At 39.7% G+C, this 15,891-nt stretch overlaps 1 protein-coding gene across 4 annotated transcripts in view; it reads right to left on the bottom strand.

The window, feature by feature from the left end:
* The window catches only part of vwc2l (von Willebrand factor C domain containing 2 like), a 27,587-nt gene extending 11,696 nt beyond the window's left edge, over positions 1-15,891 (bottom strand). Inside the window, exons 1-3 of one of the 4 annotated variants that reach the window (XM_019255456.2) lie at positions 14,264-15,891; positions 12,592-13,107; positions 8,367-8,480 (exon numbers count right to left, since the gene is read on the bottom strand). In XM_019255456.2, the coding sequence (XP_019111001.2) occupies positions 8,367-8,480; positions 12,592-13,005 (528 nt within the window). In that variant the 5' untranslated portion in view covers positions 13,006-13,107; positions 14,264-15,891. The other 3 variants (XM_019255458.2, XM_019255457.2, XM_010743282.3) reach the window with 3 other exon arrangements.

Here is a 15,891-nt window from a genome sequence, read left to right as displayed (position 1 = left end):
GCTCTTGGCACCCAGTTTGGTTTGGTTGTTGATTGTGTTTCGTTTAGGTTTGGTTCACGGTACACGTTGTAAGTTAGCACACAGTTTCATAGCATCCAACACCCACACTCACCACTGACTGCTGACATAACACAGTATGTTTTTTTTTTTGTTGTTTTTTTTTAAAAACTAAGTTAAGCTGAATACATCTTTTCTGGTTCACTTAAACTGTTTCTGTGTGTGTTATGCTCTTGAACAATATATAACATGACATGACAATATGACAAAATTCAGTAATGCATTACATTACAAGCGGCATGTATGCAAGTACAAGGGAATGACATGTAAAGTCAGGGAATAAGGAGGTGACAATGCTGGAACTTATAAAGAATTGTATTTTTTTTTTTTTTTAAACTAACTGGTACCTATTTTGTATTTTTGGTCTGCATTATCATTTATTAAGCAACAGAGCTGGACATGTGGGGAAAGATGTGGGTAGTGAAGGTGACTTTGGTAGCCTGAGGTGGTACAGACTCATGTGGATTTACATCGTTGTTAAACAGAGTGATGTTCATTGTTGTTATTGTTGAATGATTGATTTATGTCCTCCCTGTCGGTGTTCACTGTCAGGATACAAACAAAAAATGATCATAAATCTAAATTATATGGCGAATTATAAACTAAAACTTAACAACCTTAACTTGCATCCAAGACCAAGCACCACAAACACCACAAGCAACAGCTTAACAAAAATGATACTGTCTATACTGTCCGTGAAGCTCCACTAAAGACATTAACAGCTATCACTCACTTGTGACCTTTGAACAGCTCTCAAGTATAGTCAAGCTCATATCAGAATGAGCATCTTGTAGATAAAAATACTCCATTGTATGTAAATGTATGTGTCAGCACGTACGTCGTTTCTACAAAGAATTAAAGTATAAATCTGGAAGCATACCGCTGTATGTTATTGGCTGTAATCTAAAGCTTTACCAGTAATCCCTCTCATATCTTACCCACACAAATAGTTGGCACCAGTCCGTTCACATAAATAGACCACTCAAAAATATTTCTCTTTCTGTCCCTCTGGTGTGCTCATATAGAAAGCAATTAAACATCAAAATGTTTTCTCATACATATGACTTCATTTTGTCAAGCTGAGACTTAATTTGTGGGGCAGGCAAAGTAGGATTCAGGGTCAGCAGTGAAACATAAAACGCTGTTTCTGGTTTATGATTCTTTTTCTGCAGCGGGAGTATCTGACTTCTACTTGGTACCAATGATCAGATATACATAGCTTGCTTTCTATTGTTGTCACTGAATATTTTGGATTGACTGAAGATAAAGCACCTTAACCTTGGGCTACATATAACAGCAATTACGCCTTACTTTAAACGAGCACTAACGGCAGCAGAAACGCAGCTTCATTAAAGGTTGTGTTAGGTAATAATAAATATGTCTCGTTAGGGAATTGAGGCAATAGCATGCAACACTTTGTTATTTACTGACCTACTAGTGTCTTTAAGTTCCAAACCCACTTAGTGTATTAACATGTACACTATGATTTTGCCGAATACTGTTTATGTGTTTTAGCATGTAAACATGTTCTGGTTTTATACACGCGGATAAGCATTATTCTAACATGTTAGCTGGGGTATAGAAACTGATAAACGGTGGTGTGTGAAGATGTATCCATCGTCTTAATCATGCCATGAATGAAACTATAATAACTAATATAGTAACTTCAGTTATTAGTTGATGAAACATGGGCCAATGGGGGGACTGATCATTGTTACAATGGCTATTTATTTTGAAATCGTAATAGCAAACATGAGCTCACTGCTCTTAAGGCCCAATTATTTTGCATATACATTGGATAAGGGACTACTTGGTTAGGTTTAGGAAAAGATCATGCTGTGGGTTAAAATAAGTACATTAGTTACGTCAGTTATGTTATATACGTGAGTTAGTGGTAGTGTTTTTTTTGCAACATGAGCCCTTTGTAACAATGGGTGTTAGTAGTAGTCCCATTTTTTACCCCCCAAAATATCCCATTGAACCAAAATTCAATTGGGATTTTTTTTGGAAATTGCTCTCATCTTTCATTACTGCTGATAAATTGGATAATCTAAAAGCAGAATGCAGCACAGTCCTGGTGAAAGAGCTCAGCTGGCCGTGGACAGAGCAGTGAATGGTTGAATGTGAAGTTGGAAGAACATGCATTGATGCAGACAATCAGAAACCTGGATATTGTTAAAAAAAATAACAATATCCTGAATATGATCAATACCAGATAACTAACTAGTAAAAAAACAGGATACTTGTGTTTTTTATGTTACACAGAACCATCTGTGAAGTCGTTGTGGGAAGCTGCACTTTTAAAATCACAGGATTGTATGAACCATCTATCTATCAGTGTCTGTCACAGGTGGACTACAACCAATCAACAAACCATATAACACAGTCAAACTCTTGTTGAAGCCAGTCTGAAGAAGAGTGAAAACATCTTGTTTATATATAAAAAAAACCCTTCAGTGCCACTCTATGCTGTTGTTTCAATGAAGATATGTAGAGTGGACGCTGTTTACCTCCTCCTTACCCTGTCTTTCTCCTCTCCTCTTGTGTTTCTGTCTCTCTTATCTGTCTGGTTGTGGTCGAATAGTCTATTTTGCTTGGGAGGATTCTCAACTGAGTGAAATGACCCGGAAGTATTCACGTAGTCGCTATGATAAGAGCTGTTCGAATTCTCAAAATCTTAAGGAAAGGAGCTGAGCAGTGCTTCCTTTCTTATCTACTTTAGCACAGGATACATTGGACCATCCTTAACAAAAGGAAAGGAGATAATGCCGTCCCACAATTCCTTGCAGCAGCAACAAACAGTGTGATGCAGACTGCTGCTGAGAGAGAGCATGTGAGTATGGAAAGATGTGATGACGTGATATAAAAATATATGCCGTGTGTACAAAGGCTCAGTCCTTGCCACGGCGGCCCAGGGTTCGAATCCGACCTGTGGCCCTTTGCCGCATGTCATTTCCCATCTCTCTCTCTCTTCCCCCCCATTCCTGTCACCCTTCAGCTGTCTCTGTCAAATAAAGCTCAAAAAGGCCCAAAAAATATCTTTAAAAAAACAAACAAAAAACTTTGATCGTGAACAGGGGTATAGGGGGGTAAAGTTAGGACAATTCCAAGGGCCCACGACTGACAGGGGCCCCAAATAATGTGTTTTGGGCAGTAAAAGTTAAATAAAAATGGCCTTTAGCACATTTTTATGGTGGCTTTTAATCTTGCATCAAATAGTGAACTGCACTGCATACTGTATGCAGACTTGCATGCATGTACAAATCACCAGCAGTAAATATTGTGCTAGTACTAATATTGAACTACAAGACACAAAACAGTTGCAAGCCTTTAATTAGAGTTATGTAAAGCTTTTGATGGGATAGTTAGGTCCTAGAGATGTGGTGACAACAGCTGTGCAGAGGAGGAGGGCCCAATTTGATTTTTTTGTCATGGGGCCCAAAATTCCTGGCGGCGCCTCTGATCATGAAGCTTGTTCTGTTGTTGTTGACTGTGGAGCTGCTTTAACATACCGAGTAAAAACCTTCTCTAACTGTGATGGATGTCCAGCATCCCTGCGGATTATCATGGAAGTTATAGTTGATTATTCATCATCCATCTTTTGCCAAAACTTGCTTGATTGGTCACGAGGGTGAGCGTGAGCGACCATACTGAGTATGACAAACACTTCTTTTACTTCTGTAACAAGTTCCATTATTTCAATCCTGACATTGATAATGAAGTCATATTTTTCGCCAAGATGTCCACGTTTATATATTCTGCATGAAACAACCCGGTAAGAGCGTACGGGGAGAAGGATATCAGATGCATCTTTTGTAGTCCATCCTCTGGACTTTGTAGTTTTACTACAGATCACGTCAAAAACATCCATCGGATTCTCTGAACACCGTGGTTGTCTTCTCCTAACTCCTTACAGCATGAATTCACATCTTTCCTTGACCTCATGACGTTTTACATCGAGGTCAAGAAAAGGGATTAGGAGAAGGACTTAGGAGGTCATTTTTTAGACTATTGGACCACACCCTCTGTCTCTGTCTGTATCTCTTGGTGTGGCCTGATTGCCACACTCTTCTTGAGTCACTAATCAACCACTGCAGCATAAAAGACTCACTGGTTTACTTCCTGCACTCTTCAACTCCTGCCACTCCTCCTCCAACCAGTCTTGCACCACCCAAGACACCCCCCTTCCCTGGATCATGTACCCACCTGTACATTCTCCATGGTGTTCATAATAAACCATATTTAACTGATTCATCTTAGAAAACAACAATAGCAGCCAACATGCACAACAGCAGCACCCTGACTCTGTTTGACCTGAATCAAACGGAACCTTTATTTGTGTCATCGGTAACGCCTGTGTGTACTCTACTATTTCATGTCAAAATGGTTGCTGCAAAAAAGTTCTATTGTTGTTACTTCACACGCATGTTGTCACACACAATATCTAGCTTAAACCACTCCACTGTCTGTGTTTAAGCCCACCTGTAGCTCACTCTGTAGCTGACAATAGTTCTTCATAGGCTGCTGATTAGTCTATAACCACTTTGTTCGGATTCGAAGCCTGGCAAGATAGATTCCTGTTTGATCTTGTGAGTGCGGCTGTCTCGCTAGGTTAGTGTCCATGTAAATGTAGAACAAATGCAAGTGCAACTAATTGAATCTCAGCATGTACAGCACAGGTCTGATGACCTTCATAATGCAGCCATGAACGGGATTAACATAAAAACATCCATCTAATAATGATTTCTTTTTTTCTTCTTGGTAATTAAAGAAACATAACATTCCTCTCCTTAACAAAGCCTTTACTTTTCAGTGGACAGTCAATTATATGTTAGTTTTAAGTATCTAATTATGGATAAAAGCACAGCACAAGAGTGGGACAATTAGCAAAGTGGATGGAAAGGTTCCAACTTTTTTTTTTTATACATTTTTATTATTATCTGATCAGCTGCCAAACCTACAGCAAGATAGACCTCTAAAATATAACAATAGGAACAATTAGACACAGTCTCACTAGAGTCTGCATCTGACAACGATACAGTTTCCATTTCCTCCCATAAGGCATATTTCTGTCTTAAGAGGACTGAACGGTAGATGATAGACATAATATAGTCCTTAAAGTACACACAGTAATACAGGACTAAATTTACTAAACCTTTCATTTATCAAATGCATTGTCTCAAATAGTAGCTGCTGGTAAATTGTAGGAATAAATTGGAATTAAACTCAGTATAAGAATGATCATATGTTACTCACATACTCACTCTGGTTTGAGGCGATGCAATCAATATTTTTGAAAATGAATGTGCACCAGGGACAGGAAAACTAAGACTTGGTGTTGTTGTTTATGGCTCACATTCATTTTTTACTATTGTGTACTATACTGACAAGAAATAGGTAGCCGGCTTCTTGACATACTGTATGCAATGTTGTTCTCTCCTCCAATGGATTGATTTTACAGGTACCACTTACTTCAGGTTGTATTACAGTTCTTTTTTTTTTTTTTTTTACAGTTGGTAAGACGCGTCTCTCAATATTTCACTTCCAAAACTCTTCACACAGTCTTTCATTGCTTTGGCACAAAATGCACTCGATGACCACTATCTTTTACATGTCATAAACTGTTTCTTCACTCACCACCTCCAAAAGTCTGTGTTTTTACCCTCCATTTTGCGTGTTTACATACTAGTGTAGAAACTATTCATACATCCTTCCATTTTTCTGTAACTGCTCATCCTAATCAGAGTCACGTGGGATATACCTTGGACAAGTTCATCACAGTTCATCACATTCACACCTATTGGCAATTTACATTCACCAAATATTGTTTTGTCTTTGGACTGTGGAAAGACACCTGAGTAGAACCCATGCAGACACGAGGAGAACATGCAAACTCAGAATCAACATAAAGGCCAACGCTTGAAGCAACAGCGCTAACCACTGCACGACCATGCCACCCCTCTAAAAACAAATACATTTATGTTTAAATCCTAACATAGTAACTGTAAATCAGACTGTTTTGTTATATTCTGCCACATCTGCATCTACTACTACATTCACTCATCTACAAAAAGAAATAAGAATGTGTCAACTTGTAATTAAAAACATGCAGCACTGAGTACCTCTTTTCATTCTTTGATGCCCTCCATAAAAGAGTGCCAGTTGAGGTAAGAGGGCAAATGTAATTGGTATGGGATGTTCTCTTCCAGTCACAGAGTTATTTACAGAACATCCCAGGATGGTGTCACTTTTTCTCTCACCTTACTCTTCATTCTTCAACTCCATACAGAAAAAAAAACTATTAGGTATGAATGATATTGTATACAGACAGGGTTGACAAGTGCTGTTGTACTTTTATATCTGTAGCTATCCTATCTAACTATGAATTATGAATATATATATATATATATATATATATATATATATATATATATATATATATAATGTTATTGGAATTAAGTTTAATTAAAGCATATTGCAGTAGCTCTAATTATTTTTTATGATATATAATGTTAGGTACCACAATCCATGGAATAAAAAAAAGGCCCTTTTGCCCAGTGGAAAACATCTGAATTGATATATGAGAATAAAAAATGTTCAAGGACAACACTGATAGAGTACTGTAATGCTATTGTCGGTAAAGAGACCTATGTGAACCATTTTGAAGAAGAGAAGTCTGTTTGATCAGAGTCTGGAATGTACAAGCCAAAGGACTAACTATGCGAGACAGCAGTGTTTATTCTCTATCAAAACTGGCCTTTAAAAAGAAATCATTTCAAAGCAGAAGTGGCATTTCTCTGTTGGTTAATTAGGCAGATTGACCTGTAAAGCGGCCCCAGTGGAAGACTGCCATGTGCCTCATACACATGGCACAAGTATATTAAAAATGTCATTTGAAGAAAGAATACTGCTCAATGTACGCATGACACATTGCACATTCCTTCAGTGTATTCAGTGGCACCTGTTGGCATCAGCGTGTCCTTTAGTGTGAGGTCGGCCGTGAAGAGGATCAGTCATGCCATAGCCTGGACGTACAAAAAAAAAAAAAATGGAGCACCAGCACAAAATGTAGACATCCTGACAGATGTTTTGGTCAAGAAGAAGTCTCATGTTGTCCCTGGCTTATTGGCTGGGTATTAGAGTGAATCGACTGCCAGGCTTTTTATTCCCTCTCTGAGACAAATGGAGACGGGGCAGAGAAGTAATGAATAGTCAAATAACCTTCAGCGGGGCAAATGGTAATGTGAAATACTTTGAGGCTGCCCAACAGGGTCACAGGAACCTCACCTATGCAGTTAATAGGAGTGACAGAAATGGGTTGACAGTCAAACTGCATGCTGCTGTTGTGCAACTCAGAACAATATTTTACCGACGGTCAGGGGATACAGACAGAGAGAGAGAGAGGAGGCGAGATTTGTAGATGAGGAGAGTTAGATGCTCGAAAAACACACTTGATACTTTATAAGGCTACTTCATGCAAGTAAGTTCGAACCAGAAAAACTTGAAATTCTTTGTGGCCTAATTGTTTGCGCTTAATAATTCCTTCTAATTAGGACCCTTGTTGCCTCTGGCAGGTTGGATAGGAAAATCAATTTGAGCAATTATTTTAACAGCTTTTATGGCTGTTTGTCTCATAGGTGTCAGTGCTGAAAAGCAGAGTCACTAATTACTGTTATGCATGATGTGTAGGCAGCTCCATGTGTGTGTGTGTGTGTGTGTATGCGTTTGTGTGTATATGCACACTGTTTTAAATTCATTGTTGCGATTGTCTGTAGATCATGCGGTTTCACGGTACATTTCTATAATTGCAGTACACCAAGGTCTGCAAAGATTTTTGTTGCGTTCAGAAAACAATTAAAACATGTGAAAAACAGAGATATTAGAAAACATTATCATTTGTATCTATTAAAGGTAAAAAGCAATATGCTTTTCTTTGAAAATGAAAGTGCCTCACCATTTAAGCTCTACTCAGTTGTGTAGGGCCTCTGCACTAGATTGATTAGTCTCTGTCTCATGGGGATTTAAAGAAAGGTGAATAGAAATTAAAAATGAAGGCTCCAGTTTTAGCATTTGTATTACTTGCAAATGAATCATTTAAAATTACTTTGCTGAATTAGTAATTATTCAAGATAGTCTGATGGTTGAAATCTACTGTGTGTACCTTTTTGTCACTGAAAATGTCGGAGCCCTCCCAACGATTTTCATCTCTGTATCCCTTCCCTAGGGGGACTGCAGGGAGCACAGACGGGATTGTTCACATTTGAGTTCACATCCCAGCCCTAGCCTCACGATCTGGGATCTGAACTCACCCTATATCTCCTGGTTCTTGATTGCAGCTGCGCTGAGGCCAGAGGCACGCCGGCAGCCATGCTGGGCGGACTGGTCCCTTCCTCATCTGATGGGAAACCCTGTAGGTGAAACACCTACTAAGGTTCAGTGGCATGACTCTCACAGGGCAAGAAAACAAGAAAGTAGAAAATACACCCTCTGGTAGTAAATCTACACCTATAAAATTGACATTATATTATTATTATATGTTGCTTAAAGTAAATATTTAAGTGGATGAACTGGAAGATGTACTTTAGACTACGTTGCTGATGCATGAGTTATACCAGCATTAGATTCAACAAATACCGGCTGACATTGCACTGCAGTCAGCTGCTTTGTGAATGCCCAGTACCACTTGCATGACAATGACTGACCTATTGCACGATGGGCTTTTCAGCGAAATGAAACTGGAAAATTAACCAGTTGTTGGTCGATCAGTTCTTCATTCAAACATACACATTGGAGCATCCTAAAAGCTCTAAACTGCCCACATCTCTCCTGCATCTCTGCATCTCCATCTTCTGCTACTGAATATAAATGCAAATGTTGCACAATCACAGCAAAGGAAATGCCAATGAGGCCCACACCAAAGGTTAACTGTCGGCATCTCTAAACAGGGGTCCGTATACCAGATACTGACGACCTTTGATTTCCTTGAACACTGCAGGGTTCCAAAGCTTTCATGTCCTCACTAAAGAGACCCAACCTTCCTCCAGGATGTGGACTAAGACATTAGAGTTACTTGTGTGGTCTTAGATAGGGGTGGTGGATCATCCTGCACAACAGATTTCCTCTCTCCTTATTTCTGTCATGTCATTATCACTGAGATAATCAATACGAACAAATGCATGTTTTTTTTTTCTTCTTTTTTTTCTCCTCACTCAAGTACGAAGAAATGTCCTTCCCTCTCCGGGCTCTCCAGTCAAGGTTAGCAGGAGGGTGAGCTGCACTATTGATGGGCTTGATCTCACATCAAACTGCAAGGCTTAAGCACTCACAGCAGCCTTTACGAAATCTGTGGGCTTGCATCCCAATGCAGGACTGAGCTTGATGCTGTCTGACATCGTAACACAACAATCAGCACAGATTAAGCACATAGGTTTTAAATGAGCTGGTTTCGCACGTCAACACTTCCTCACTTTCATCCTGATGTGTCAATGCATCATTTAGAAAGGATGACATAGATTTTATATGATAAGTTGATGATTAATAATTACTCATTTAAAATAAAATGTATCTAGAGCCCTGGCTAACAGCTTCAAATTGTTGTTTTTCCAATTTCCAATTCAAATCCCAAATCAATTTACAATGATGTAAAACAAAGAAAAGCAGCAATCTGACTGGTTGGAACCAGCAATACTTTTCTCTTTGATAAATGCCCTAAATGATTAATTGCATATCTGAATTGCTCTTGATTTTTATGTCAGTTGACTAATCGGTTAATCAATTGTTTCATCACTAGCATTTGGCTTCTACGAGAGGCATGAAATCATGTTTAACAACAGGAAATCAGAGTGTTATGACTTGCTGCTCATCTAGCTGAATGCACTGGAAGCAGATTACTATGAAAATGAAAAGCAATTAAAAAAAGGTTTTTACACATCAACTAAATTCTGACCTATTTCCTTATGCTTCTTTTGGTCTTGTTGGCAACCGTAATAGTTAATAAAAATGCTTGTTTGCATTTTATTCGGCTTAACTCTCTGTGTAGCCCCCCTGCCTGCCTCAATTTGTTTCAGTGACATGACATGTTAATATTCGCAGGTGAAACATGTTCCAACATCTCTCTGCAGAGGTTTCTTTGCTTTGCCTTCAAGTCATTATGATATCAAACGGAAACAAACAGATCACAAAACATCCTACTGAGACCTTGTCAAGAAAAGTAGACAGTGAGACATGCAGTACGGTACACCGTTTCCTCATACGGATGACTAACTTAATCGGGTTATGATGGTTATGCACAGTTTACTTCGAGTTCTCTTGAGCTGGTGAGTAATTTTGTTAATTCTCCAACCCATATGAAACTCATTCAGTGAGAGAATTACCACTGCTTTAACTGAATGGTTTATAGACCTTAACCATATCTTAAGGACGTGTTACTCGTATACAGTATACTGTAGCTAACTGTAAAATGTTGTTTTTTGGAAGGTTTTATAGCTAAATATTTGCAATAATTTCAGTCTTCTATATAAGGCTAGAAGCATGGGTGCAATAATTTCAGTCTTCTATATAAGGCTAGAAGCATGGGATGTCAATGCTTTCATAGCTCAAATGAAGGCATCGATGAAGTAATGTGCTCAGACTTGTGTTGTTTGTAGATGTATTGTTAATAGATTTAACGAACATGAAGTTAAGTAAGTGTTTTGTCAAAGCTCTTAAATGGTTGTACATATATATATATATAAAGTGAAACATTGCATATCTGTCCCATTTACTGTATCTCATGTTTGGATTTACATACTTCAGTCTTCTGTACCAGTTACCAGTACTGGCGCACACTGACAATCTCATCTGTACCAGTTACCAGTACTGGCGCACACTGACAATCTCACAATGCAAGTTAATTTTTCAAAATCCTTTATAACGTTTAGTTTCAAGTGCACATTTAGTTCTGGAGTGTTTATCATTTTTAAGATGGCTGCACACAATAGATGATTGAGAAGTGCTCTTCTTCTTCTTCACTGACAAAGTGAAGAGCTGTTCTTGGTTTGTGCAGCCAATATTTGAAACTGGGAAAAACACTGTGACTGTATTTTTAACAAAAAAAATGTCTATCCATAGAAATCAGTTTTTGAAAGAATGTGAGGTAAGAAAATACACAACGTGATTTTAGAAGAAATCAAGAGGAAACCGCTGATGTCATCACACCACCACATCACCTACTCAATCTTATTAGATGTTGGTTTTCTACGTCTAAAAAGCTGCATTCAGGTGTATAACAGATATAAAAGCAACCAAGAGCCCCCAACTCAACTTCAGCCCTTTATATTTTTAATTCAAATCACTACAGTAGATCCAAATCAAAAGTGTTCCACTGGAGTTTATTACTCACTTATTCCTTGCCTGACATAACTATACACATAGCCGTGAACCAGTGCCATGATTAACAATAGTCCCTATACCATCGTTAAAGCTGCATTGTGTCATATCATATTTGAATCACTTAAAGCCCCAATCCACATGTGAGGAATTTAAAAGAGGAGATTTCCTCGTGGGAAGCAACAGTTTAAGCACAGACTGGAGTTGTCATGCTCATAGTGTCATTTCAAATCAGACAGCACTGTCATGCTCTATAACAACTGCTGAGATGCTGGTCTGTCGGGTAAAAAGCAGTACTCCCATTGCAGGAGACACACAGGGAAAATGAATCTGCCAGCAATGACTCAGTGTCCACAAATCAAAACATTAAAATACTGTTATAGCATCTGTCAGTTTAATAATGCTGGATGAATGTTCAGTTGATGGTGCAGGGAGGGGGGGATGACATCACTCTGGGAGGCAGCCATCGTTGTGCCCCTCGGCCAATAAACACATTTTCATGATACTTTTACAGTATGCCAAGAGCCGATACGTACTCACACTAAGCGAGAGCTTCACTAATCCAAACCCCAGCAACCCTCACACCACAAGACAGTTGAGCTTTACTTTGTAATTTGCTGAATAAAACCAATAAATATATATAATCGATTGTCAGTTGCTGTCAACAAGTTGCAAGACCAAAAGCAGCTGTCTTTTGTTCCCATGAGCAATTGTTGCCTGCTGCCAAAAATGACAACATCATGACATTGGATTTTTGAAGTGATTGACATTTATCAGATAGGGGCTGTTCATATCACTGTGTATGAAATATATGAAAACAACTGAATAACCCAGACAGACTGCCATGTAAGGTGGCTGCTTTAGTGGCATCCAGACTTTGTGACTGACTGAATCAACCTGGCAAGATGGAACCAACTCATGAGCATCAGTTTGGCACTAAAGCCTTTGAAGAAGTTTAAATGTGATCTTATAGTTTAAATTATAATACCATGACAAAGGTCACATAAAGCCAGAAATTAGATTAGAAACAAACAAACCCTCCTACTGTATAAGACAAGTAGACATTGATAACATGTTGTTAAGCGGTGGACTTTGACCTTCAGTGTAGAAATGTAAGAAATAAAAACATTTTGCAAACACTGATCCAGGCTGGAACTCAAATCTTACCTTGAATTCTTCCAGTATTTTATAAGTTTTCCCCCGGTACTCGCAAAAGTTTTTAACCTCCTTGCACTGGGGACAGCATCCATTGTGCTCCACTTTGGTGCACTTGGGGTGAAGTTTAGGGCACTCGGGCTGGTCGCACACAGGCCCGTCCTCCGTGCACACGCACGGACAGTTCGAGTGTCCCGGGTAGAAGCGCTCCCCGAGTTTGTAGACGAAACCACTATCGTCCACGCATCCTTTCCCCCGGTAGTCATCGAAAACGATGTTTTCACTGGCGGTCCGCTCCGCCTCGTCCGCGGCGTAATCCTCGGGGTTACCAACAGAGGCCGGAGAAACGGCGCTCAGGGCCAGCAGGAGGACGAAGGCGGCCGAGAGGAGAGGGCCCATCCTTCGCCGTGGCATCGATATCCACATTCAACAAGACTGAGTGGATGTCATCCCTAGGCTCCCGGTTTCCTCTCCGGATCCGTCCTGCACTTCATTATCATTATGATCATCATCGCTTGAGGAAATGGGCTGCAGTGGGAAAAAAAAAAAAAAGAGAGATGATATGATGGACGATGATTCACTGCTGTTGTTGTGCACATCCTCATAAATCAGTAAACAAATACTTTTTCATTTTCAGCCTAGGCCTGTGGATTTTGCCCTTATGCTATAATCTTTATTAGGCATCAAGTTACTTTCATTATTACTCCATCTCCAGAGACAAATAAGACTCTCCAGTGCAGCTTACTCAACAGGCTAATCTAATCTATTTCTTAGACCTTTGTCAACATAAGAAGCGTGTCTGTAGTATGTGCGCTTGTGTGGTGGTGGTGGTGGTGGTGGTGCGGTGGGGGATGGTGTTGATTCTCACGAATCTCCTTGTGCAAAATCTCAGCAACAGCTGAACATCCAACAACAGAGGAAAAAGGTTAAAAACATCCATTATCTGAAGTGGGTGGAGTGGGCTCCTCACAGTATTCTTCTCCACATTGACTCAAACCCAACCAATTCGCTATATTTGCACAATTTCAAACTCTATATGAGAGGCGACCAGAGACAACAGGTAGCTATTAGTCTAATTCAAATCCCCCCCCTCTCCCTGAAGCCAAAATCATACAAACGACTGCTCCAACATTGGATTAACAGTCACCGGTTTTTTACTAAATCAACCATGTAACATGCAAATGTCCCGAATCATAAATGCGCAGTGATTTAACCCAAATGCATCACTCCTTAGGAAGGAGGGAAAACAACAGAGCAGACAAGCAACACACAGCTGCAAATGATATTTCCCCTCGGTTTGGAATCGTTCATTCTGTCTTTGACGGATCAATTGAAATGCCACTGACAACAGGGATGTATATTAAACGATAGGGCAAAACTCACCGCGTTGAAATTGCTTGGATATCCAGTTAGTGTGAAGCCAGAGAGCCCAACACATAGAGGAGCTAGAGCAGATTAAAGATAGCCGCCTAGCCTATTGGAAACTTCACTTTATCCACTGGGTAATTTCACCAGACTCCACGAGTATACTATAATCCTCCCTCTCGGTCTTGATGATGGATTTTTTTTTTTTTAAAGCAATTAAACACAAGCCTTTTGGAGATATTCCCCCTTTCCAGTGCAAAGAAAAATGATATCCACATAAAAGTAGGTCTGCTTCATGATTATCCTCATCGGGACTCACCTTTTTTGAGACAATATCACAGTTCACGTCCAAAGGCATGCGGTAACGAGAGCGAGAGAGCGAGAGAAAAAAAAAAGAGAGAGAGAGAGGTAGAGATAGATAGATATATATAGAGAAAGGAAAAACAACTAGAAAAATCCTCTACAGCGTTCCCTGAGAATTCATTTCAATATTTCCCAACGAAGCAGGTGATTAGAAAGCAGCAGTCAGTCTTGTTGCGCACATGTGTGTGCATACATCCGGCGGTTGCATGAAAAATGAAAATCCAGAAGAGCAGAAGTTTGAGTATAAAAAATAAAACCAAACGAGATCGAAGCCAATCATTGTTTGATTTGCGTTTTTTCGGCACAGGTCGCATTCATCGTCAGTATAGGCGAGACTGAGGAAGGGAGCGCACCGACTTTCAGCACCTTGGAAAGCGACTGTCTCCTTGCGTCCTGCACTGAGCCAAGCGGAGCGGAGCAGGAGCAGAGCGCCCCCCTTTCCCCTCCGTCACCCACAGACACAACAACGCTCACATCTCACGATCCGAGGACAACTCCGACTGCAAATTTTTCTTCAGCTGCTCCGGCAGAAGAAGAAAAAAAAATCAAGTGAAACGACGAAATAAGTGGACAGTAGCTCAGAGAATGAAATGTAAAATTGTGGAGGTAGGGCTGGATGTGTCAAACATGCGTGAGTGCATTGTTGTGTCTGTAAACGGGTGCGTGTGTGTTTGTGTCATTATGCGCCTGTGTGTGTGTGTGTGTGTGTGCGTGTGCGTGTGTGTGTGCAGCATGTTTTCTCGAGTAACTCATTATTTACAGAAAAACCCATTTGTATTCTGCGGTGCAACGCAAAAAAAAAAAAAAAAAAAAAAAAAAAAAAAAAGGAAGTCTGACTTCTTAGCCTTTACAACAACAGAAAAATATACTATGGCTTTGCAGAGCAGCACCAGCTTTGTTTTACAGATGGTAGCCCATAGGGGCCACTGCCTGACTACATTCGGTCTCAGAACACATGACTGAATGAGACCCCCAAGAATATCTCCTAATTAGTTATTCCCAAGAGGAATCACACACATCCTACCCATGGCAACCTTATGGTCTTGTTCAAATATAACTGTGTTCATGTTTATGAGTGATGATTAAAACATTATAATTTACAGGAGCTGTTTTGCTTGAAACACCTATCAGTCCCGGGGGGGTAAACTCACCTCAAATGATGCAGTTACATGTTCTGCACACTTGACCTAACATGGAAGGTCAGAACCAACTAAAACATTAGCCTCATTAACAAAATGCATGAGCATGTCCAGTCATGAATTCTGAGTATTTACTGCACATTTTCTACTTGAAAGTGAGCTTTAAAAAGATATATGTGGCTGTTTGATTAGATGGTCATATATACACAGAACATCCTTACAGTGTAAGCACAATAAATCATCTTATGTACAAAAGAGGAGGAGGAGCACTGCATCAACTGATGTGAACTGACCTACTATCCCGGGTTGATTTCCCCTATTTAACCTTCACTAATCGCAAACATAAATGGCCATAAATACATAGTTTATAGCCTTTAAATGTTTGGGACAGCCAAGAGGTGGACTGTGAAAAAAAGAAAATGGCTGCAACTCAACACCAAGAATA

The sequence above is a fragment of the Larimichthys crocea genome, chromosome XVIII (genome assembly GCF_000972845.2).
Source record: "Larimichthys crocea isolate SSNF chromosome XVIII, L_crocea_2.0, whole genome shotgun sequence".
NCBI classification, from domain to species: Eukaryota; Metazoa; Chordata; class Actinopteri; family Sciaenidae; genus Larimichthys; species Larimichthys crocea.
Note: the sequence above shows the minus strand (reverse complement) of the source record. Positions and strands in the feature narration are given on the sequence as shown.